General features: G+C 40.2%; 1 protein-coding gene across 1 annotated transcript in view; it reads right to left on the bottom strand.

Annotated features, from left to right (window-relative positions):
* Positions 1–996: 996 nt before the first annotated feature.
* coro6 (coronin 6) overlaps positions 997–24,771 on the bottom strand; it is a 68,346-nt gene continuing 44,571 nt past the window's right edge. Inside the window, exons 3-11 of the mRNA XM_084073309.1 lie at positions 19,183–19,305; positions 7,190–7,319; positions 6,154–6,332; positions 5,698–5,817; positions 4,836–4,940; positions 4,336–4,481; positions 3,716–3,773; positions 2,923–3,150; positions 997–2,016 (exon numbers count right to left, since the gene is read on the bottom strand). Of these exons, the coding sequence (XP_083929435.1) occupies positions 1,894–2,016; positions 2,923–3,150; positions 3,716–3,773; positions 4,336–4,481; positions 4,836–4,940; positions 5,698–5,817; positions 6,154–6,332; positions 7,190–7,319; positions 19,183–19,305 (1,212 nt within the window). The 3' untranslated portion in view covers positions 997–1,893. The remainder of the gene's footprint in view (positions 2,017–2,922; positions 3,151–3,715; positions 3,774–4,335; positions 4,482–4,835; positions 4,941–5,697; positions 5,818–6,153; positions 6,333–7,189; positions 7,320–19,182; positions 19,306–24,771) is intronic.

The raw sequence follows: 24,771 nt of genomic DNA on the forward strand, positions 1-24,771 counted from the left end.
GTGTTGTATTTACCCTTACATGGTTTGTTTTATTCTTTGTTCATAGTGTTGTATTTACCCTTATGTGGTTTATTTTCTTTATGTTCATAATGTTGTATTTACCCTTACATGGTTTATGTTTTATTCTTTATGTTCATTGTGTTGTATTTACCCTTACATGGTTTGTTATTATTTATGTTCATTGTGTTGTATTTACCCTTACATGGTTTGTTTTATTTTTATATTCATTGTGTTGTATTTACCTAGTTTATTCTTTATGTTCATTGAATAGGGTTGGGATCCTTCATTATCATTATAATTGTTGATGACCAAATGGACCATTACAGGTCTGTAACTCTTTAGTGTACAAATGGAACCAAATGGACCCGTTATGGTGGTCCTTGAAATGTAAAAGTTTGAGGACCACTGGAATTGTAATGGATACTGTTCCAAATGCTAACGCAGCTACAAGCTCTTAGCCTGTCTCAAAGTGGGGTCCGGGGACCCCCATGGGTCATTGGCGGGATTTCAGGGGGTTCCCAGCTAAAGTAGTTAAGGTAGCATCATAAACATTTTAACCACTTTATCCATTTATACGTTTGCTATTCAAAAATAGCAGATCTACAAACTCACAGCGCGTCACTTCGTACATATTATGTTCTCCAAGCCTTCGATAACAATTGTCGCATTTCCATCCTATAACTCAAGGAGTGCATTGCTTGCTGATTAACCACTTGAACCCCTGTGTCCCTATATGGGCATGTCATAATAGGCGAACATTCGCCAAAAATAGTCAAGAGTGTTGAAAATAGCTGAAAATAGATCTACAAACTCACGACGCGTTGCCTTGCACTGTGAGCTTATAGACCCATTTTCCACCTATTTTCGGTGAATAGATTTGGTGTAGAGGGAAAAAAGGGGGCAAGTATTGCCTGCAGGGAAATAAGGAGATGGAAAATATCAATGATCAAACCAAGAGGATGAACGAGGCAAGTCTTTTTAAAAAAGGTTGTTTTTTTATTTACTGTATTACTGATATCCTCACGTGTCTCATCTATATCCCTTTACAGAACACACAAAAATGTTCACTTTTTTTGGTTTTCACATTTGATATAAGTTCTTTTTTTTACTTTTTTGCTTTGTCACTATTTACATTCTGAAACGTTTGTCAGAGACTCAGAGAAATGCATTTTATGACGTTGGTCAGTGATATTCAGATAAGGGGGCGGGGCAGGGTTTGTGTGTGTATGAATGCGAGTCTGGATATTCGCTGTGAAGTCGGGATTTGCATGTGCGTGCGTGCGTGTGTGTGTATGTGTGTGTGTGCGTGTGCGCGTTTGGTGGAGGTGCACGTATATTTATGGCGTTATGGCTCAGAGAGTTTATATTAGGAACCAAATTTCCGAAATTTGTTGCAGACATTCGTTGCAAGACAACTGATCAATATACAATGTACACAGTAAAATCCCCAGTGTTAATTTAGCTATTTGTAACTCTGAGAGTGTTCAAATGTAATGTTAAATTAACTCTATGGATTTTACTGTGTATGGTATGTTACCTACTTGCAAGAATTATCATCCATCTTCCTTTCTCGCTACCCTTCTTGCCCATTTCAGAAGACTTTACCACTTATTATTATTATGTATTTATCACTTATAAGGTATCAATCAATAGCTTTGAATGGGAAGTTCAGCCATAACGTCATAGAGTTGCCACAGGGGCCGGATGGTTAGAGATTACAAGGCAGTAGCGGACTTATTGAATGTGAATGCAGGGCCAATGGTTCCTGACAAAAATATGAATATACCGTAATTCAGATCAGGTCTTTAGCAGGTGTGTGTGTGTGTGTGTGTGTGTGTGTGTGTGTGTGTGTGTGTGTGTGTGTGCGCGCGCATGTGGGAGGGTGTGTGCATGTCATTCAGTGCCATTGGTGTACTGGGAGAGCTTATTCTCCAGGTCACAGATTCTCTTCTCCTGAGACAAAACTGTGGCCTTCAGATTCTGTATCTCCTCCAGCAACCTCTCAATCAGCTGAGGCTGGAGAGGAGAAGATAGGAGAGGAAAGGATGGGAGGAGAGATGGGGAGTGGAAAAGACAGGAGAGGAGAGGAGAGGACAAGAGGAGGGCAGAGGAGATGACGAGAGGAGGTGAGAGGAGAGGAGGGAGAATAGACAAGAAGATGGGAGATGAGAAGAAAGGAGATGTGAAGGAGGAAGGGAGAACCAGAAGGACAGTTGAGAAGTTTGAGGTAGAAAGGTTAGAAAACGTGTAAGACAAGGCAAGAGGAGCCAGGGAGAGGTACAGGAGAGATGAGAAGGAAATTAGAAAAAATAGCATGAGAAGAAAGGTGGAGAAGAAAAGAAATAGGAAGGGAAGGAACAAAGGCAGGACAAAAGAACAAAAGAGGAAAGGACAGGTCAAGGATAAATCAAACCAGGGAGGAGCTTGAAGCAAAGCTTTAGGATAAAGTAAACAGGTACAAAAGGAGGAGAGATAAACAGAAAAGTGTTCAACCATGACAGAAAGATGAATATTTGTCATATAAGGTAACCAAGGCATGATAAACATCATCTGAATATAATATTATTGAATGTTGGCTAACATATGACCGTACCTGTGGTCTGGCATGTTTAGCCCATTGAGTACTACTACTCACATTATACGTGACACTTGACAGAACAAAAATAACCTATTACTTTGTCTATTATTGTGCATATTCTGTATTTTTGCATAGACTATAATGCCTAGCAACTTCGTAGCAGGCTCTGGTTTACATTGCAAGAGCGTTTGTGTAAGGGAGCTTGTTGGCAAGTTTTGCAATGGGAAACAGGTTAGTGCTAAACAACTTCTTGCTACAGACGCTACTTCTGACAAGGGTTACTATTATGGAGAGCGGCTAGGCATTATGGACCATGTAAGACAACTGAAGGCTAGACAACTTACCGGCAGACTGTTGGCGTCGCAGGTGGACATGCTGCGACGGGTCGAGGGTCTGGAGTCCAGAACGTTCTTCTTGGACACTTTTAGTTCGCGACTCTTGGGCGGCACGTAGCCCTGCCTCAAGGACACCAGGATGGGGTCGTCATCCCGGCCTTCCAGCCACTCCTCTGGCTCCATGGCTGGCTCTGGCCCTGCCGTGTCGGGGTACAGGTCATCCTGGAACAGGTCCGACTAGTCGAGAGAGGAAGGGCGGAGAGGGAATGAAGAGGTACATTTATTTTGTGTGTCATCGAATCACGTGGGCACTGTGATTTGTTTACATAACGTCAGGGTGACGATCGCATGGGACAAATTCCCGACACGAAAGAAAAAAGGAAAATAAGACGGGTAAGGGGAAGCACAATGGTGCGACCGAGTGAGTACACAGTAAAATCCTCAGTGGGAATTGACAGTAAATCTGCAGTTGGTAAGTTTCATGTCCATGACCCGGGTGGGTTGTAGCAGATCTACATGCTTGTAGCGCGGCACTCGGTGCCACGCTATGAGCTTGTAGATCTGCTATTTTTGAATAGCCAAAATATAAAGTATGGATAAAGGGGTTCAAATGATTGTGACGCTTTATTAACACATTTAGCTGCTGGTAGCTCTAATGCCTGACAGCGAGTCGCAAGTTTGATTCCGTCCTGAGCCCGATGACCTTTGCTGCGTGTCACCTCTTTTTAGTTTGAGATTGGTCCACTTTTGTAGGGATACACATAGTGTCTGGCCTCTGTGGAAAATGTTTGTGTTTACGTACCTTTCTGGGAACTGTCATTGTGATCGGTTCACACTTCTTATCAAGGAGCTTGTACAACCTGAGAGGAGAGGAGAGGATTAAGCCATTAAGACCGGGAAAGAATCTGTGTCATTTTAGATTTCTTTGGCGATTCAAAAATAACAGATCTACAAGCTCATTACATTACTACGAGCTTGTAAATCTTCTATTTTAGAAAAATCGAACTTTGAATATATATATTATTTTTTAACTCAAATCTTTGCTTCTGGTGGGGGTCCCTGGAACAAAATATTATGAGATGGGAGTCCGCGGCCAAATACATAATTAATAAGTTTGGGGGTCCTTGACATGAAAAACGCTTGAGAACCACTGATATTATAGCAACATACGTTTTTTCAAAAAACTGATTTAGAAGACATTATGTAGAATCCCCAGAAGCAAAGATTCAAATTAAAATGTTAGCTTTAAAAAATATATTGATGATACTGACATCATTACGATGGTGTGCCGAATATAACTTTAACACCGTTATACAATGTTATAAATCAGACTTGAAAAAGTTTAGTCTTGTCACAAAACTCTGAACTGTCTGAACTAGGCTTTATAATGTCACATCATTGTACAGCAGGGCGGTACGTTACCTGGCGATCTCACACTTGGTGACGTCCACACCTCTCTTAGGCATGAAGCCCATGCCTCTCTGTGGTTCCTTACTGCTGAAGGTACTTAGGTAGTGCACAAATGGAGGCTCCTCTGTTATCTCAAAGTAACGGATACTGCTGTCCCCCTACAAGCATACACACACACACACACACACACACACACACACACACACACACACACACACACACACACACACACACACACACACACACACACACACACACACAAATGAACATATGTACAATGTATACATGTAAATAGCACAAATGCTTGTGAACATATTGTAGACACACATGGTATCCCTATTTGTCATACAACAAAGTATACTGTACACTGTAGGACTTGTGATTAAAGAAAGTGAAAACGTGTTCTCAGAGGTTCTGGTTAAAATAAACATACATTATGCTTACAAACATTTATAATGTTGGACTTTGTCAGGGAACACCTTGTCCATAATGAACCTGGCAGTGATTGGTACCTTTCCAGAGAGGTAGACCATGTTGGCATCTGGGTCATAATATGGTAACATGACTCCGTTGCTTGTGTCCAATTCCAGCAGTGCAATAGGATCCTCGAAATTAGTCTGTGGAGAGGACAAAAACATTATTAATGTTTTGGGGTAATTATTTTGTGTCCATATGGTTTAGTTTTATTCAAAGGGACCGAATTTAGGACTAAAATGTCTGGTTTTCTTCAATATTTGAGGAATAATGGCATTTTGGTGTAACTGTAAAACGTTGTACAAATAATTTAAAAAAGGGGAAATTATTAATAAAACACCCAACCTTTTATTTACAACTCACTTTACATTCTTGCAAATCTCAAAGTGCTACAGGGTTTAAAAACGGCATAGGCAACCAAACAATTACATGGGACCCTACTAGGCTAAACTAAAGGGTCAAATTAAATACTAGGTAAAAACAGGGCATAGACAAAAAAAGGCCCAAGAATAATTAAGAAAACGCTTTGTTAAAAAGGTAGGTTTTAGAAGGTTAATTTAACTACCGTAAAAAAAAAAAAGAAAGAAAAAAAAAGGACCCCTTTAATAGGTCTGGATTTCACTAAGTGTGCACTTGTTTGCATGTGTGTTAATGTGTGCACATTTGTATGCAAATGGCTAAGAGGGCATGTATGGTCATTCCAGATGTGTTACAGCATACAGTATGTGTGCACAGTACAGTGCATGTGCATTCAATGGACCACAACGGATGTGGATGATTTGTGGTGTCCTTTTAGCATAACCTTCGACAGTACTACCTGTACTGTTAAAAACTGCGTTGATAAAGTATGCAATCAATCCATCAATGTACAGAGCGTGCACAGTGCATGATGCCCATTACCGGGTCCCAGAGTCCCAGCTCTCTCTGGCTCATCCTCGTGAACCCTGTTGTGAAGATGTTTCCATCTCTGGTGAAGATAGCTCTCATTGGTCGAATCCCCTCGTGTGGAGCCAGACGTTCCTATTGGTCAAGCAGGGGAGGGGGAGGAGACATCACCAAAGGCTAATTTACACTTTGATTTAATTGTCAAAAAGATACATAAAAGATACGTCATTTTTGTCAGGGTTGAAAGGGACAGACAAACAGAGATTCATGACCCTCTCCACAGGGTGCGCTAAAAATGTCTAGTACCGCCTGATTTATACTTGGATGCTCACTAGTGTCACATACCGAAAATAGCAGATCTAAAAGCTCACAAGGTGTTGGGATGCAACGCGTTGTGTGCTTGTAGATCTGCTGTTTTGCTTGCGCAACACCAGAAGTATAAATCACCCTTAAAAATACCGACTGACTCACCGCGACCACCTCCCTCTTGCGGGGGTCGCAGACACGCAACCGTCGGTCCTTGCAGGTTGTGCAGAACAGGCTGCCGTTTCGGTTCCAGCTGACGTTGTAGATGAGGTCCGGGTGGTCGTCCATGGAGATGAGGGGCTCCCCCGTGCCCACGTTCCAGACGATTATCAGGTTATCACTGCCTGAGGGTGGAAGGAGGGCACATGGGAGAGACATGGACTTAAGGAGGGAAAGGATGAAGCTTTCGGTTGCAGGGTGTGAACATCTAAGGCTATGTTTACAATGGCAGCCCACATCCGATTTTGGGCCTATCCAGATTGGAATCAAAACAAAGCAAAGCAAAAACACATAGAAACAGATATTTGTGAATCAGATTTGAACTACATTCCGAGTTGGTGTCAAATGTGATTCGAATCGGGCTTCGAAAGAAGACTGGACACTCAGACACTGAAGCCTGATTAAAAAAAAAATAATAATAATACATTTTATTTATAACGCACTTAAAAATGTAGCAAATCTCAAAGTGCTAATATATCTTGTCATACGACACAGTATAAGTTACCCACGAGTCACGCCTATGTCATTACGTTGTTACCACAGCAACCAACGCAGATAGATCAACAACGTCTGAATACACAAATGGTCTACCTCTCTGGAAAGGTACCAATCACTGCCAGGTTCATTATGGACAATGTGTTGGACAATGTGTTCAACATTATAAATGTCTGTAAGCATAATGTATGTTTATTTCAACCGGAACCTCTTGAGAACACGTTTTCACTTTCTTTAATCACCAAAGTCCTACAGTGTATACTTTGTTGTATGACAAATAGGGATACCATGTGTGTCTACAATATGTTCACAAGCATTTGTGCTATTTACATTTATACATTGTACATATGTTAATTCATGTGTGTGTGTGTGTGTGTGTGTGTGTGTGTGTGTGTGTGTGTGTGTGTGTGTGTGTGTGTGTGTGTGTGTGTGTGTGTGTGTGTGTGTGTGTGTGCGTGTGCGTGTGTGTGTGTGAGAGAGCGAATACCCGCAGTGAGTAGTATGTTGCGTGCGGTAGGGTGCCAAGTGATGATGCCAACACGTTTCGAGTGTCCCTCCAGGACCACGATGGGCTCTGTGACAGGAAGATTCAGCAGCTTATCTGGGATCTGCCACACCTAGCAGGACACACAAAACACTGTTACAGTACACACGGATGGACTACTGTGCGTGTGTGTGTGTGTGTGTGTGTGTGTGTGTGTGTGTGTGTGTGTGTGCGTGCACGCCCGCCCACGCACAGTAAAATCCTCAGTGTTAAAGTTGCAATCCATAACTTTGATGTCCTACCACCACAGATTCTAACCCTGGTCTCCAACATGAGACACCAAAGTCAACCCCTGCTTGAAATATTGCACTTAATGAGCTTCAGGCAGTACTGCTTGTCAACAAGTGGGTGTTCCACCCAGCACCAGGCTCTAAACGTCTCAATGGAAAAGTAGGAAGTCCACCTCCAGCCATAACAAACTCTACCATTGGTTAAAATAACATTGGAATCATTAAAATAAGGTATGGATTGCAGCTTGGATTTAACTCTGATAGTAGCTGAGGATTATGCTCTGTGTGTGTGTGTGTGTGTGTGTGTGTGTGTGTGTGTGTGTGTGTGTGTGTATGGGGGGATCAAATAGATTAATTTCAATCCAGAAGTGCAAGGGCACCTACAGTAGATTTCACACGTTAAGGCGACAAAGCCACATTTCTACATACTGCACGTGATATGGTTCATCCACTTATTTGGACGTGTGCCCTGGGGTTCGAAAACAAACGCACACACACACAAGCCGCACGCGCACACGCTGCTCTTAAACCCCTGGACTCGCCTGGCACGGCCCCGCACATAAACAGGTTCTAAAGATAGCCATTTTAAACCACAGATTTATACTTTGTCATATGACGGTGTCGCATGCTCAAAATAGGCAATCTGAAAGTTCACAACATATTGCGGATGCGACACGTTGTGAGATTATAGATTGGCTATTTTTGGTCCGCAACGTCATCATACAAACTACTAGGCTTTAGACAAAGATGAATCCCTCTAAAGCGGGTGATATCACAGTTGGAGTGCCGCCTGCCATGGTCCTGGTAACGGCTACAGAGCCACTCCAGGACAGCTGCAAGCCACCGTCCACTTATAGCATGTTGTACGTAAAGATTAAAGTACACACTTGTTGTTCTACCACAAGCATAGCCTTTTTATAATTGTTCCATTAAAAGTATGGCTATACAAGTCGGCGCCGGCAGGCCACAATATGTGACAATGAGTGACATGCATTAAAAAAACAAGTAAATATCTTTAAATGTTTTAATGCACAGTTCATAATAAACTTACATACACTCTCACTCCGCACTCACACTGAACGGTGAATGCCCACACACAGAAACACGCACACAGATGCACCCACGTTCCTTACATTGTCCTTGTGATGTAATATATTATCTATAAACTCTCACACACATGCACACACAAAACAAAGTCAAAGGTGATGTATCACTGAATATCCCTGCATCTTTAAGGGTATTGATTGATGTACTTTATTTAGTAAGACATGAGAACAACAGTACATGGAAGTACAAATTCACAATACGAGGTCTACTAAACTGGAAGACTCATTAAAGCACTGGGCTTGTTTCAAATGAGTTCCCCACGCACACAAATCATGATGACATATAAGAGACAGACAGATATACACACTACTACACACTACTACAAAAACTAACTACCACACAAGATCACAGTTTTGGGCCCAGCCACATACAGTAGTTATCACCATAACAACTACAGCCCATGGCAGCAGCCCAATTACTGTCAGCCTTATTTGTCCTCCATTGTAACAGGGCTGATTAAATGTACTTATTGATATTGGTCATACTCATAACTAGGCTGATGATGGAAAAAGGTTCAATAGTGATGAACAGCTATTTGGGTACTTTAAGAATGAGTATATATTGATATTATCAATTACACTTATCTCCACCTGGCCAGAACAGCAGGGCGGCGATTATGGCAAGCTAATCTCAACTACAACACACACGTGCACGTGTGTCGGACGCAGATGGAGAAAGCGAGTGAGACGAGTGAAAAAATAAAGCTCACAACGTGTGGCGTTGCAAGATTGGCTTTTTCTGCAAAGGTACTTAGTGTAGAGCGAAAACACGAGGGGGCCTAGACAAGTATAGAGCCTTTTTGGGAATCCGGTCAAGTATAGTGTTTAAGTGGTTAAAATCATGCCAAGTCTGAAGACAGAACAACTGAAACACCTTTTCACTGCTATAGAGCACGTCGACGTGACACAGTTTCATGCTGAGCCATGCTGGTATGTGAAAGAAAGTATGCTGGGTCACAAACATTGAGCTTTTGCACAGACATGCACAGGCGGATGCACGTTATGCTAAACTAAACTAAACTAAACCACAGGGGTTCTTGTGGAGTTTCCAGGGGGTCTCCAGCAAACTGAGCCAACAGTATTAACACTTCAATTCTATTTGATTTTACCGCTAGTAGCTAAGCTTAAAAGTCTTGACAAAACTTCTCTTATGGGGGTACCTAATACAAAATCGGTAGCACTTTACAATAATGACCCGTTATAAAGCATTTATAAACGTTTATAAGTAGTTTGTAGACTATTAACAAATCATTAACAACCTGTTTGTTGACATTTGTAAATGATTACTAAAACCTTTATAACTACAGTTACAAATCATTTGTAAAGTATTAGTAAGTAGTGAACTATTCATGAATAAGCCATTTATATAAATCTGTAAAAGATTATTAAATCATTTGTAACGACCCATTCTAAAGCATTTATAAACGTTTATAAGCAGTTTGTAGACTATTAACAACCTGTTTATTGACATTCGTAAATGATTACTAAAACCTTTATAACTACAGTTACAAATCATCTATAAAGGTATTAGTAACTATTCATGAATAAGCCATGTATAATACATCTGTAAATGATTATTAAATCATTTGTAACTGATGTTACATAATATATACAAGCTATTGGTAGCTCGTTCATGTTTAACATATGCTTTGTTAAACATTCCTAAAGTATCTATAAATCCTTAGTACATGTTATTATGTGCCCTATAGTAAAGTGAAGACAGTTCATCATTTACAACTGTCTGTTAATGTGTTTGTTCATGTTTAACATGCTTTGTAAAACATTCCTAAAATATCTATAAATCCTTTGTACATGTTATTATGTGCCCTACAGTAAAGTGAAGACAGTTCATCATTTATGACTGTCTGTTAATGTGGACTTTCTCCTTACCTGTTGCAAACTACCTGGCTTTCATGAATGCAGACACCAAACAATTACTATAATTATCATTCATGTTAAGCAAATGATGCGTAAGACATTCGTAAAGAGTATGTAAACCATTTGCAGACGTTATCATGAGCCTGAGCCTAGTTGCTTCTTTTGGGCTTGTTTTCATAGACCTGTCCGCTTGTTTCTTTTGCAAAATCTGGCAACACACTGATTACCTGCATTACACCTGCAGTAGCCTACTAGGGAGGAAGTGAACAGTGATGCAGTTGCAGACTGGACAGAAATATGTCTAATTCATGTTTTATGTGTTTTAACTGTCTTGTTGCAGGTGATCGAGGTAACATAAAATGGCTAATCTTACACACATGAAGTAGCATTATGACTAGGGGGTATTTTGATGGTGGCTGTTTGTATCCACAATGTTTGTTTTGATGTGTAGGCTAGTAATGTCCTCCATGCTTAGCAGTTTAGCTTAGCAGCTAAAGCTAACTTGCACTGGGAGGTGGTGACTGCAGAGGCTCCAAGCTGCTACTCTGTGATTCTGTTGTGATTAATTTATTTGTTTAAATGTCAGTGTGTGTGCTGTGGCCAAGAGTTGCTACATTTTATATCTTAATAAATTGTTGTATACTTGTATACTATATAACGTTACTTTTGCCACTTTTTGATGTCACATGTTTTACTAATCACTGTTAAACATGAAATAATAATGCATAGTCTTCACTTTACAACAAGGCCCATGATAACGTTAGCAAATGGTCAACACACTCTTTACGAATGTCTTACGAATCATATATTAAACATGAAAGATAATTCTAGTAATTGTTTGGCATCTGCATTCATGAAAGCCAGGTAGTTTGCAACAGGTAAGGAGAAAGTCACATTAACAGACAGTTGTAAATGATGAACTGTCTTCACTTTACTATAGGGCACATAACATGTACTAAGGATTTATAGATATTTTACTCTACTCAGAGTCATAAGTTTACAAAATGTACTAAAGTACAGTGAACGTCTGTGCGGTTTGTCTTCATCACTGAAAATAACGTACATGTAAACTGATATAAAACTACTGTCATGTGCAGCTGGGGTGAAGAAACACAACCATTTCACTCCTAATAATACCTATTTGATTTGACATCCTGACTTGCTGCTGTAGCTGAGGCTTGAACCTGTTACCTGCGGCTCACTAGTCAGTGACTCTATCCATTCACCTACAGCTGTTTCCTTGGAATCTGTGGTTCCGAAACATTTTGTTGTCAACCCCCCAAATTGACATGTATTTGGGCAGTGGACCCCAATGTGAAAAGATGTAGTGTCAGGGCCCCCCATGAAAAAGATTTATATTTATGCTGTAACACATTTTTTTAAAGTTATTTGTCTTGTTTGTTGTTCAAGTCAAAGCACCAGGAAGGCTGTACTTGTCAGCCATCTGTTAGCTCAATGGGTTGAGATGCAGTATTCATGATCCAGAGGCCATGAGTTCAAATCCCATTGATGTCTTTCCTATGATTCTTTCCTTTGCAGACTGGCTTCCAGAAGATCAACTGAAAACTACTAGGAAGGCTATGTTTGTCATCCAACTGTTAGCTCAATGGGTTGAGACGCAGTATACATGATCCAGAGGCCATGAGTTCAAATCCCATTGATGTCTTTCTTATGATTCTTTCCTTTGCAGACTGGCTTCCAGAAGATCAACTGAAAACTACCTGGAAGGCTGTACTTGTCAGCCATCTGTTAGCTCAATGGGTTGAGACGCAGTATTCATGATCCAGAGGCCATGAGTTCAAATCCCATTGATGTCTTTCCTATGATTCTTTCCTTGAGTGGGTTCGATTCCCACTCCGAGTCATGTGTCCCCGGTAACTTCGGGCAACGGATAAATTGACTGATATCCTTAGTGATGCTTCCCTTTGCAGACTAACTTCTAGAAAAACAAGTTAAAACCACCAGGAAACCTGTAACTCTCAGCCAACAGCATAGCTCGACTGGTAGAGCGTCTGTCCAATAACATGACTTGACTTGACTTGAGTGGGTTCGATTCCCACTTGAGTCAAGTGTCCCAGGTAACTTGGGGCAACGGATACATTTTTTAAAAAGTTACCGGGGACACTTGACTCAAGTGGGAATCGAACCCACTCAAGTCAAGTCAAGTCATGTTATTGGACAGACGCTCTACCAGTCGAGCTATGCTGTTGGCTGAGAGTTACAGGTTTCCTGGTGGTTTTAACTTGTTTTTCTAGAAGTTAGTCTGCAAAGGGAAGCATCACTAAGGATAACATGACTTGACTTGACTTGAGTGGGTTCGATTCCCACTTGAGTCAAGTGTCCCAGGTAACTTGGGGCAACGGATACATTTTTTAAAAAGTTACCGGGGACACTTGACTCAAGTGGGAATCGAACCCACTCAAGTCAAGTCAAGTCATGTTATTGGACAGACGCTCTACCAGTCGAGCTATGCTGTTGGCTGAGAGTTACAGGTTTCCTGGTGGTTTTAACTTGTTTTTCTAGAAGTTAGTCTGCAAAGGGAAGCATCACTAAGGATAACATGACTTGACTTGACTTGAGTGGGTTCGATTCCCACTTGAGTCAAGTGTCCCAGGTAACTTGGGGCAACGGATACATTTTTTAAAAAGTTACCGGGGACACTTGACTCAAGTGGGAATCGAACCCACTCAAGTCAAGTCAAGTCATGTTATTGGACAAACGCTCCACCAGTCGAGCTATGCTGTTGGCTGAGAGTTACAGGTTTCCTGGTGGTTTTAACTTGTTTTTCTAGAAGTTAGTCTGCAAAGGGAAGCATCACTAAGGATATCAGTCAATTTATCCGTTGCCCCAAGTTACCTGGGACACATGACTCGGAGTGGGAATCGAACCCACTCAAGGAAAGAATCATAGGAAAGACATCAATGGGATTTGAACTCATGGCCTCTGGATCATGAATACTGCGTCTCAACACATTGAGCTAACAGATGGCTGACAAGTACAGCCTTCCTGGTAGTTTTCAGTTGATCTTCTGGAAGCCAGTCTGCAAAGGAAAGAATCATAGGAAAGACATCAATGGGATTTGAACTCATGGCCTCTGGATCATGAATACTGCGTCTCAACCCATTGAGCTAACAGATGGCTGACAAGTACAGCCTTCCTGGTAGTTTTCAGTTGATCTTCTGGAAGCCAGTCTGCAAAGGAAAGAATCATAGGAAAGACATCAATGGGATTTGAACTCATGGCCTCTGGATCATGTATACTGCGTCTCAACCCATTGAGCTAACAGTTGGATGACAAATATAGCCTTCCTAGTAGTTTTCAGTTGATCTTCTGGAAGCCAGTCTGCAAAGGATATAATCATAGGAAAGACATCAATGGGATTTGAACTCATGGCCTCTGGATCATGAATACTGCGTCTCAACCATTGAGCTAACAGATGGCTGACAAATACAGCCTTCCTGGTGCTTTGACTTGAACAACAAACAAGACAAATAACTTTAAAAAAATGTGTTACAGCATAAATATAAATCTTTTTCATGGGGGGCCCTGACACTACATCTTTTCACATTGGGGTCCACTGCCCAAATACATGTCAATTTGGGGGGTTGACAACAAAATGTTTCGGAACCACAGATTCCAAGGAAACAGCTGTAGGTGAATGGATAGAGTCACTGACTAGTGAGCCGCAGGTAACAGGTTCAAGCCTCAGCTACAGCAGCAAGTCAGGATGTCAAATCAAATAGGTATTATTAGGAGTGAAATGGTTGTGTTTCTTCACCCCAACTGCACATGACAGCAGTTTTATATCAGTTTACATGTACGTTATTTTCAGTGATGAAGACAAACCGCAGACGTTCACTGTACTTTAGTACATTTTGTAAACTTATGACTCTGAGTAGAGTAAAATATCTATAAATCCTTAGTACATGTTATTATGTGCCCTATAGTAAAGTGAAGACAGTTCATCATTTACAACTGTCTGTTAATGTGACTTTCTCCTTACCTGTTGCAAACTACCTGGCTTTCATGAATGCAGATGCCAAACAATTACTAGAATTATCTTTCATGTTTAATATATGATTCGTAAGACATTCGTAAAGAGTGTGTTGACCATTTGCTAACGTTATCATGGGCCTTGTTGTAAAGTGAAGACTATGCATTATTATTTCATGTTTAACAGTGATTAGTAAAACATATGACATCAAAAAGTGGCAAAAGTAACGTTATATAGTATACAAGTATACAACAATTTATTAAGATATAAAATGTAGCAACTCTTGGCCACAGCACACACACTGACATTTAAACAAATAAATTAATCACAACAGAATCACAGAGTAGCAGCTTGGAGCCTCTGCAGTCACCACCTCCCAGTGCAAGTTAGCTTTAGCTGCTAAGCTAAACTGCTAAGCATGGAGGACATTACTAGCCTACACATCAAAACAAACATTGTGGATACAAACAGCCACCATCAAAATACCCCCTAGTCATAATGCTACTTCATGTGTGTAAGATTAGCCATTTTATGTTACCTCGATCACCTGCAACAAGACAGTTAAAACACATAAAACATGAATTAGACATATTTATGTCCAGTCTGCAACTGCATCACTGTTCACTTCCTCCCTAGTAGGCTACTGCAGGTGTAATGCAGGTAATCAGTGTGTTGCCAGATTTTGCAAAAGAAACAAGCGGACAGGTCTATGAAAACAAGCCCAAAAGAAGCAACTAGGCTCAGGCTCATGATAACGTCTGCAAATGGTTTACATACTCTTTACGAATGTCTTACGCATCATTTGCTTAACATGAATGATAATTATAGTAATTGTTTGGTGTCTGCATTCATGAAAGCCAGGTAGTTTGCAATAGGTAAGGAGAAAGTCCACATTAACAGACAGTCATAAATGATGAACTGTCTTCACTTTACTGTAGGGCACATAATAACCTGTACAAAGGATTTATAGATATTTTAGGAATGTTTTACAAAGCATGTTAAACATGAACAAACACATTAACAGACAGTTGTAAATGATGAACTGTCTTCACTTTACTATAGGGCACATAATAACATGTACTAAGGATTTATAGATACTTTAGGAATGTTTAACAAAGCATATGTTAAATATGAACAAGCTACCAATAGCTTGTATATATTATGTAACATCAGTTACAAATGATTTAATAATCATTTACAGATGTATTATACATGGCTTATTCATGAATAGTTACTAATACCTTTATAGATGATTTGTAACTGTAGTTATAAAGGTTTTAGTAATCATTTACGAATGTCAATAAACAGGTTGTTAATGATTTGTTAATAGTCTACAAACTGCTTATAAACGTTTATAAATGCTTTATAACGGGTCATTATTGTAAAGTGCTACCACAAAATCTTCTGAAATGGGGGTCTAGGGCCAAATACATTCGGGGGTCCTTGACATGAAAATGTTTGAGGACCACTGTGCTATTGTGTCATTTTAGTCCATAGATCCACAGCAGATACCGTTCCATGTATCCTACACATGTTTGTGTAGGTGACAAGACAATATACAACACTACTTTGCAATGTGCTCATTTTCCTAAGAGTTGTTATCATTGCCTGTCACTCTGGTTGCACTACAAACAGGGTGAAAAAGAAAAAAACAGAGATGGGGACTTCGTATGACAAGTAGCAAAAACAGCCAAAACGATTGTATTTAGTGTAGAAGCAGGGATAAAACATATCCCCACTGGCTATAAAGCAAAACAATACATACACAATAAACAGGGGGGAAAAAACAGCAACTCTCAGTCTGAATCATCGAAAGCCAAGGAGTACAAGTGAGTTTACAAGCGTGATTTAAACACAAGCAAGGTTTGAGACACTCTAACATGGGGTGGAAGATCATTCCACAGTTTGGGCGCTACAGTGGAAAAGGATCTATCCCCGGGCCCCAACCCCAAAACATTGTCATCACATGGCCCAGAGGCCCAGACAGACAGACAGACAGACAGACAGACAGACAGACAGACAGACAGATGGAGATTGGGCATCCTCCTCGAGGAGATTTACACTCCACTGGGTGCACCTTTATCTTTTCATCTGTGTTAATAGAATGCTTACAATGCTTCCATTTTAACCCTCCCAGAGTTAATGACAGGATTACTATGGGATCATTATCACAGGATCCCTATCAGAGGATTTTACTGTTTAACGACTCCCATGGACAAGTGTCCATTTCCTTCACACACAAGCATACTGAACACAGATGCGTCATACATGTTAAATAGATGTTTTTCCATCTATTGCCCAAAAATCACTTGACATGATGCAACAGCGACCCCAGCTGGAAAGCTTAAGACATTTCATGCTTGCCACAACTTTATGAATTACCATATTTATTCTAGGGGTGTGAGTCAGACATACGCAGTAAAATAGTCAATGTTGAATTATTATGAGAGTTGAATTAGGTGCTTATACACAGTGACACAGCTGTTCTCCGGATTGTGTCACGACACACACAAACACACCCACCCACGCACGCACACGCACGCACACATGCACGCGCACACGCGCACGCACGCACGCACGCACACACACACACACACACACACACACACACACACACACACACACACACACACACACACAGAGTGTGATGTGCGGTGTTGAGACGGGTCAGAACCACAGGATTTGCAGGCTCTAATCCTGTAAATGAAGGCCAGACAAGATCACACAAGGAACCACTGAACGTCATGGAATATGATGAACACCCACTGAGGGATGGAGAAGACACATGGTGTGAACACACTAATGTATTGATAGATGGGTTCTTCATCTGCCAGGCAGTCACGATGAACACACACACACACACACACACACACACACACACACACACACACACACACACTGAGCTAAGGACCACTGGGCCGACAATTATCTGAGTCAGCTGCACACCAAATATTTGTCACACGTACTTTACTGTCTCTCTTTAGCTATCTCACACACGCGCGCCCGCACAAGCCACTCTCTCTCTCTCTCTCTCTCTCTCTCTCTCTCTCTCTCTCTCTCTCTCTCTCTCTCTCTCTCTCTCTCTGTCACACAGACATGCACACACAAGGCTGTCATAAAGCAGTGGGAAGTGATAGTGATTTGTGGGTCCCAAGGTTAAATGGGGCCTCACATTATTAATGTCATCGCCAGAATGTTGTAGCCACTTAAGCCCTGCATACTTTGTCATGTGATGAATGGCAAAAAACAGCAGTACAAGCTCACATTTTTGAAAATATCCCCCAGTTTGACCCGATGAGGAGCCTTGGCTCGAAACGTTGTCATTGAATTACATTGGAGCAGATGAGTGCAGGTTTATTCTTTCTCTTCATGATCTTTTTCCAACCCAGCACCTCAAGCAAATGATGTGTATTCTATTAGTTTTTTCTTATGAAAATATTCCCCTGCATGCAATGACAGTGGTCAAGTGTCAATGTTACCGGACCGATGGGCCTTGGGGTCTGGGCACCTATAGGCTCAATGTAGCCTGACGGTGCATCACGGGTTCGAGTCCCGTTCCTGACGATCTTTACTGCATGTCTCTCCCCATCTCTCTCTCCCTGTTTCCTGTCTGTCTTCACTATACGTTATAAATAAAGGCATAAAAAGCCTATCAATGTTCAACATTGATAGGCATCAACATCAATGTTAATGAGGCCCAGAATTCCTGGCACCAGCCCTGCATGCACACGCACGCACGCACTACACACATTACACACATTTCGAGCAGTGTTGCCATGTATGCCACTTATTAGCGACTTTGGGCTTGTTTTTCAGTAATGTCGCTTGTAAATATTGGTAGTTGTGGGTTGCAGTCTTTTGGGCTTGTTTCTAAAGTGTAGTTGCTTATTGGGTTTGCTTCCTAAATTTTTTAACCAGTGGTTCTCAAACATTTTCATGTCAAGGACCCCCAAATTGAAATGCATTTGGCCGCGGACCCCCATCTGAAACACTTAAGATTTTTTTTTTTTAAAACATGTAACAAAATAGTAGATTTACAAGCTTGTTGTGCGCTGCAAGCTTGCTGCTATTATCTGCTATTTTTGAAAAGCCAATGTATAAAATATGGATAAAGGGGTTAAAATGTATTGACACGTTTTGCTGGGGACCCCCTGGAACCCCCTCAAGGACCCCGGGAGTCCCCAGACCCAACTTGACATACTTTGTCATATGATGAATGGCAAAAAATAGCAAAAATTGCAGATCTACAGTGCTGCACAAAGCTCACGTTTTTTTAAATGTCCCCCAGTTTGACCCGATGAAGAGCCTTGGCTCGAAATGTCATAAAATTACATCGGAGCAGAGAGTTTGCAGATTTATTCTTTCTCTTCATGATCTTTTTCCAACTGAGCGCCTCAAGCAGATGATGTGCGTATTCTGTTCCCCTGCACTGACTGTGGTTAAGTGTCAATGTTAATGAGGCCCAGAATTCCTAGCACCAGGCATGCGCGCGCACGCACGCACACGCACACGCACACACACACACACACACACACACACACACACACACACACACACACACACACACACACACACACACACACACACACACTTCGAGCAGTGTTGCCATGTATGCTTCAGGGACACCCACTTTTTTCCCAAGATCTTTTTGTGAAAATAGCAGAATAGAAGCTCACAACGTGTCGCAACGTGTAAAATCTGGCAATACTGATTTCAAGGTAGTCTTACCATAGCAGTGGTGTCCTCGGAGCCGCTGGCTATGATATTGTCATTGTGAGGGCACCAGTCGATATCAAGGACAGGTCCAGAGTGCCCCGTCACCAGCGGGTAGTTCTTATCCACACGACCTGTCTGCAACACACAGCAGAAACAAAACTCCTTGTTAGATACTGTGTACATTATCTTGCACTGGCATTGCTACAAGTCTCATTACTACAATAGCTCTGTATAACTGTGATAGAATCAATATTAGAATTGGTATTGGTATTAGTATTAATATTAGTATTAGTAAGCATAAATATTAATATTATTAGAAAACTACTTTAAAAATGTAGAAGCTCTTTATAATAAATACCGAGCTACACTAAAAGCTCTCTTTTAAAATAAGTAGCTAGTAGCCTACACTGTAAGTTACTTACTGTAGTAAAAGTAGCTAGGTACATTGAAGCGATGTTGTACCTAATGCAGTTGGTAATGCAGCTGAGGACATGTTATGACATCGAGTAGTTATTTAACAAAACATAAAACTGTGCAAAAGCTACAAATTATAGAAATTAGTGATGGTCAAATTGCTCCCAAAACTCAGCTGTTTTATGTGGATGTGCAACTGAAAATGTACTTTTTGTCAAGTTAGTACGGTCCTGAGTTCAAATCCCGCAAGGACATCTTTCTAACTTTTACCCTGGGCTTTTACCTTTATCTAATCTTTCAGAAAATTACACGCAAGTCAACAGAACAGGTAAGGACCTCTCTGGTGCAGTGGTTTAAATACAGCACTTGCGACCAGAAGATTCCCGGTTCAAATCCAACTGGCGCACTTTTTTTTCCCCCCAAGACTCAAGACCCAAAAGAGTCTTGAGTAGAACTAATTACTCCCGCGGAGACATCAAATTTCTATTTTGGGCCTTGAGTCTTGGGACTCAAGGCCCAAAAGAGAAATTTGATGTCTCCGCGGGAGTAATTGGTTCGACTCAAGACCCAAAAGAAGGTGAACTGACTGTAAAGATTCAAAATGTCATATATAGAATAGAAACCCCATTCAAACTTTAAAATGTTCATCTTACTGTGGACATGTTTGCCTGAAAGGGAATCTTTGAAATGTTTAATAGTTTTAGAATTGTACTCCTTTAAAAGTTCAGAGATTTATAATGGAGGTCGATGGACGAATTTGGGACCTCAAAAAAACACTTTCACCTAGAAACTCCATTCACAGTTCAAAAATTCCACCTTACTGTGGACATGCATGCTTGAGATTTTTTTTTGGGGAAATCATTTATAGTTTGGGAGATATTTAACTTTAAGCGCCCCATGCATTGTCGATGCGGCAATGGATATTTAAAGGGAAACGAGTACAGGCTACTAATCTTACATACTTACTGCTAGTAACCCCATTCATACTTTAAAATGTTCATCTTACTGTGGTCATGTTTGCCTGAAAAGGAATCTTTGAAATGTTTAATAGTTTTAGAATTGTACTCCTTTAAAAGTTCAGATATTTAGAATGGAGGTCGATGGACGAATTTGGGACCTCAAAAAAACACTTTCACCTAGAAACTCCATTCACAGTTCAAAAATTCCACCTTACTGTGGACATGCATGCTTGAGATTTCTTCTTTTGAAATCATTTGTAGTTTTGGAGATATTTAACTTTAAGCGCCCCATTCATTGTCGATGCGGCAATGGACATTTAAAGGCAGGCTTACAACTACATACTTACGCCTAGTAACCTCATTCATACTTTAAAATTTTCATCTTACTCTGGACATGTTTGCCTGAAAAGGAATCTTTGAAATGTTGCATAGTTTTAGAATTGTACTCCTTTAAAAGTTCAGAGATTTAGAATGGAGGCGGATGGAAGGTTAGGGTTAGGGTATAGGGACCTCAAAAAAACACGTTCACCTAGAAACTCCATTCACAGTTCAAAAATTCCACCTTACTGTGGACATGCATGCTTGAGATTTTTTCTTATGAAATCATTTGTAGTTTTGGAGATATTTAACTTTAAGCGCCCCATTCATTGTCGATGCGGCAATGGACATTTAAAGGCAGGCTTACAACTACATACTTACGCCTAGTAACCTCATTCATACTTTAAAATGTTCGTCTTACTCTGGACATGTTTGCCTGAAAAGGAATCTTTGAAATGTTGCATAGTTTTAGAATTGTACTCCTTTAAAAGTTCAGAGATTTAGAATGGAGGCGGATGGAAGGTAAGGGTTAGGGTATAGGGACCTCAAAAAAACACGTTCACCTAGAAACTCCATTCACAGTTCAAAATTTCCACCTTACTGTGGACATGCATGCTTGAGATTTTTTCTTATGAAATCATTTGTAGTTTTGGAGATATTTAACTTTAAGCGCCCCATTCATTGTCGATGCGGCAATGGACATTTAAAGGCAGGCTTACAACTACATACTTACGCCTAGTAACCTCATTCATACTTTAAAATGTTCGTCTTACTCTGGACATGTTTGCCTGAAAAGGAATCTTTGAAATGTTGCATAGTTTTAGAATTGTACTCCTTTAAAAGTTCAGAGATTTAGAATGGAGGCGGATGGAAGGTAAGGGTTAGGGTATAGGGACCTCAAAAAAACACGTTCACCTAGAAACTCCATTCACAGTTCAAAAATTCCACCTTACTGTGGACATGCATGCTTGAGATTTTTTCTTATGAAATCATTTGTAGTTTTGGAGATATTTAACTTTAAGCGCCCCATTCATTGTCGATGCGGCAATGGACATTTAAAGGCAGGCTTACAACTACATACTTACGCCTAGTAACCTCATTCATACTTTAAAATGTTCGTCTTACTCTGGACATGTTTGCCTGAAAAGGAATCTTTGAAATGTTTAATAGTTTTAGAATTGTACTCCTTTAAAAGTTCAGAGATTTAGAATGGAGGTCGATGGACGAATTTGGGACCTCAAAAAAACACTTTCACCTAGAAACTCCATTCACAGTTCAAAAAATTCCACCTTACTGTGGACATGCATGCTTGAGATTTTTTCTTTTGAAATCATTTGTAGTTTTGGAGATATTTAACTTTAAGCGCCCCATTCATTGTCGATGCGGCAATGGACATTTAAAGGCAGGCTTACAACTACATACTTACGCCTAGTAACCTCATTCATACTTTAAAATGTTCGTCTTACTCTGGACATGTTTGCCTGAAAAGGAATCTTTGAAATGTTGCATAGTTTTAGAATTGTACTCCTTTAAAAGTTCAGAGATTTAGAATGGAGGCGGATGGAAGGTTAGGGTTAGGGTATAGGGACCTCAAAAAAACACGTTCACCTAGAAACTCCATTCACAGTTCAAAAATTCCACCTTACTGTGGACATGCATGCTTGAGATTTTTTCTTATGAAATCATTTGTAGTTTTGGAGATATTTAACTTTAAGCGCCCCATTCATTGTCGATGCGGCAATGGACATTTAAAGGCAGGCTTACAACTACATACTTACGCCTAGTAACCTCATTCATACTTTAAAATGTTCGTCTTACTCTGGACATGTTTGCCTGAAAAGGAATCTTTGAAATGTTGCATAGTTTTAGAATTGTACTCCTTTAAAAGTTCAGAGATTTAGAATGGAGGCGGATGGAAGGTAAGGGTTAGGGTATAGGGACCTCAAAAAAACACGTTCACCTAGAAACTCCATTCACAGTTCAAAAATTCCACCTTACTGTGGACATGCATGCTTGAGATTTTTTCTTATGAAATCATTTGTAGTTTTGGAGATATTTAACTTTAAGCGCCCCATTCATTGTCGATGCGGCAATGGACATTTAAAGGCAGGCTTACAACTACATACTTACGCCTAGTAACCTCATTCATACTTTAAAATGTTCGTCTTACTCTGGACATGTTTGCCTGAAAAGGAATCTTTGAAATGTTTAATAGTTTTAGAATTGTACTCCTTTAAAAGTTCAGAGATTTAGAATGGAGGTCGATGGACGAATTTGGGACCTCAAAAAAACACTTTCACCTAGAAACTCCATTCACAGTTCAAAAATTCCACCTTACTGTGGACATGCATGCTTGAGATTTTGTCTTTTGAAATCATTTGTAGTTTTGGAGATATTTAACTTTAAGCGCCCCATTCATTGTCGATGCGGCAATGGACATTTAAAGGCAGGCTTACAACTACATACTTACGCCTAGTAACCTCATTCATACTTTAAAATGTTCGTCTTACTCTGGACATGTTTGCCTGAAAAGGAATCTTTGAAATGTTGCATAGTTTTAGAATTGTACTCCTTTAAAAGTTCAGAGATTTAGAATGGAGGCGGATGGAAGGTTAGGGTTAGGGTATAGGGACCTCAAAAAAACACGTTCACCTAGAAACTCCATTCACAGTTCAAAAATTCCACCTTACTGTGGACATGCATGCTTGAGATTTTTTCTTATGAAATCATTTGTAGTTTTGGAGATATTTAACTTTAAGCGCCCCATTCATTGTCGATGCGGCAATGGACATTTAAAGGCAGGCTTACAACTACATACTTACGCCTAGTAACCTCATTCATACTTTAAAATGTTCGTCTTACTCTGGACATGTTTGCCTGAAAAGGAATCTTTGAAATGTTTAATAGTTTTAGAATTGTACTCCTTTAAAAGTTCAGAGATTTAGAATGGAGGTCGATGGACGAATTTGGGACCTCAAAAAAACACTTTCACCTAGAAACTCCATTCACAGTTCAAAAATTCCACCTTACTGTTGACATGCATGCTTGAGATTTTTTCTTTTGAAATCATTTGTAGTTTTGGAGATATTTAACTTTAAGCGCCCCATTCATTGTCGATGCGGCAATGGACATTTAAAGGCAGGCTTACAACTACATACTTACGCCTAGTAACCTCATTCATACTTTAAAATGTTCGTCTTACTCTGGACATGTTTGCCTGAAAAGGAATCTTTGAAATGTTGCATAGTTTTAGAATTGTACTCCTTTAAAAGTTCAGAGATTTAGAATGGAGGCGGATGGAAGGTAAGGGTTAGGGTATAGGGACCTAAAAAAAACACGTTCACCTAGAAACTCCATTCACAGTTCAAAAATTCCACCTTACTGTGGACATGCATGCTTGAGATTTTTTCTTATGAAATCATTTGTAGTTTTGGAGATATTTAACTTTAAGCGCCCCGTTCATTGTCGATGCGGCAATGGACATTTAAAGGCAGGCTTACAACTACATACTTACGCCTAGTAACCTCATTCATACTTTAAAATGTTCGTCTTACTCTGGACATGTTTGCCTGAAAAGGAATCTTTGAAATGTTGCATAGTTTTAGAATTGTACTCCTTTAAAAGTTCAGAGATTTAGAATGGAGGCGGATGGAAGGTAAGGGTTAGGGTATAGGGACCTCAAAAAAACACGTTCACCTAGAAACTCCATTCACAGTTCAAAAATTCCACCTTACTGTGGACATGCATGCTTGAGATTTTTTCTTATGAAATCATTTGTAGTTTTGGAGATATTTAACTTTAAGCGCCCCATTCATTGTCGATGCGGCAATGGACATTTAAAGGCAGGCTTACAACTACATACTTACGCCTAGTAACCTCATTCATACTTTAAAATGTTCGTCTTACTCTG

Source organism: Gymnoscopelus microlampas (genome assembly GCF_963454915.1).
Source record: "Gymnoscopelus microlampas genome assembly, chromosome: 12".
NCBI lineage: Eukaryota > Metazoa > Chordata > Actinopteri > Myctophiformes > Myctophidae > Gymnoscopelus > Gymnoscopelus microlampas.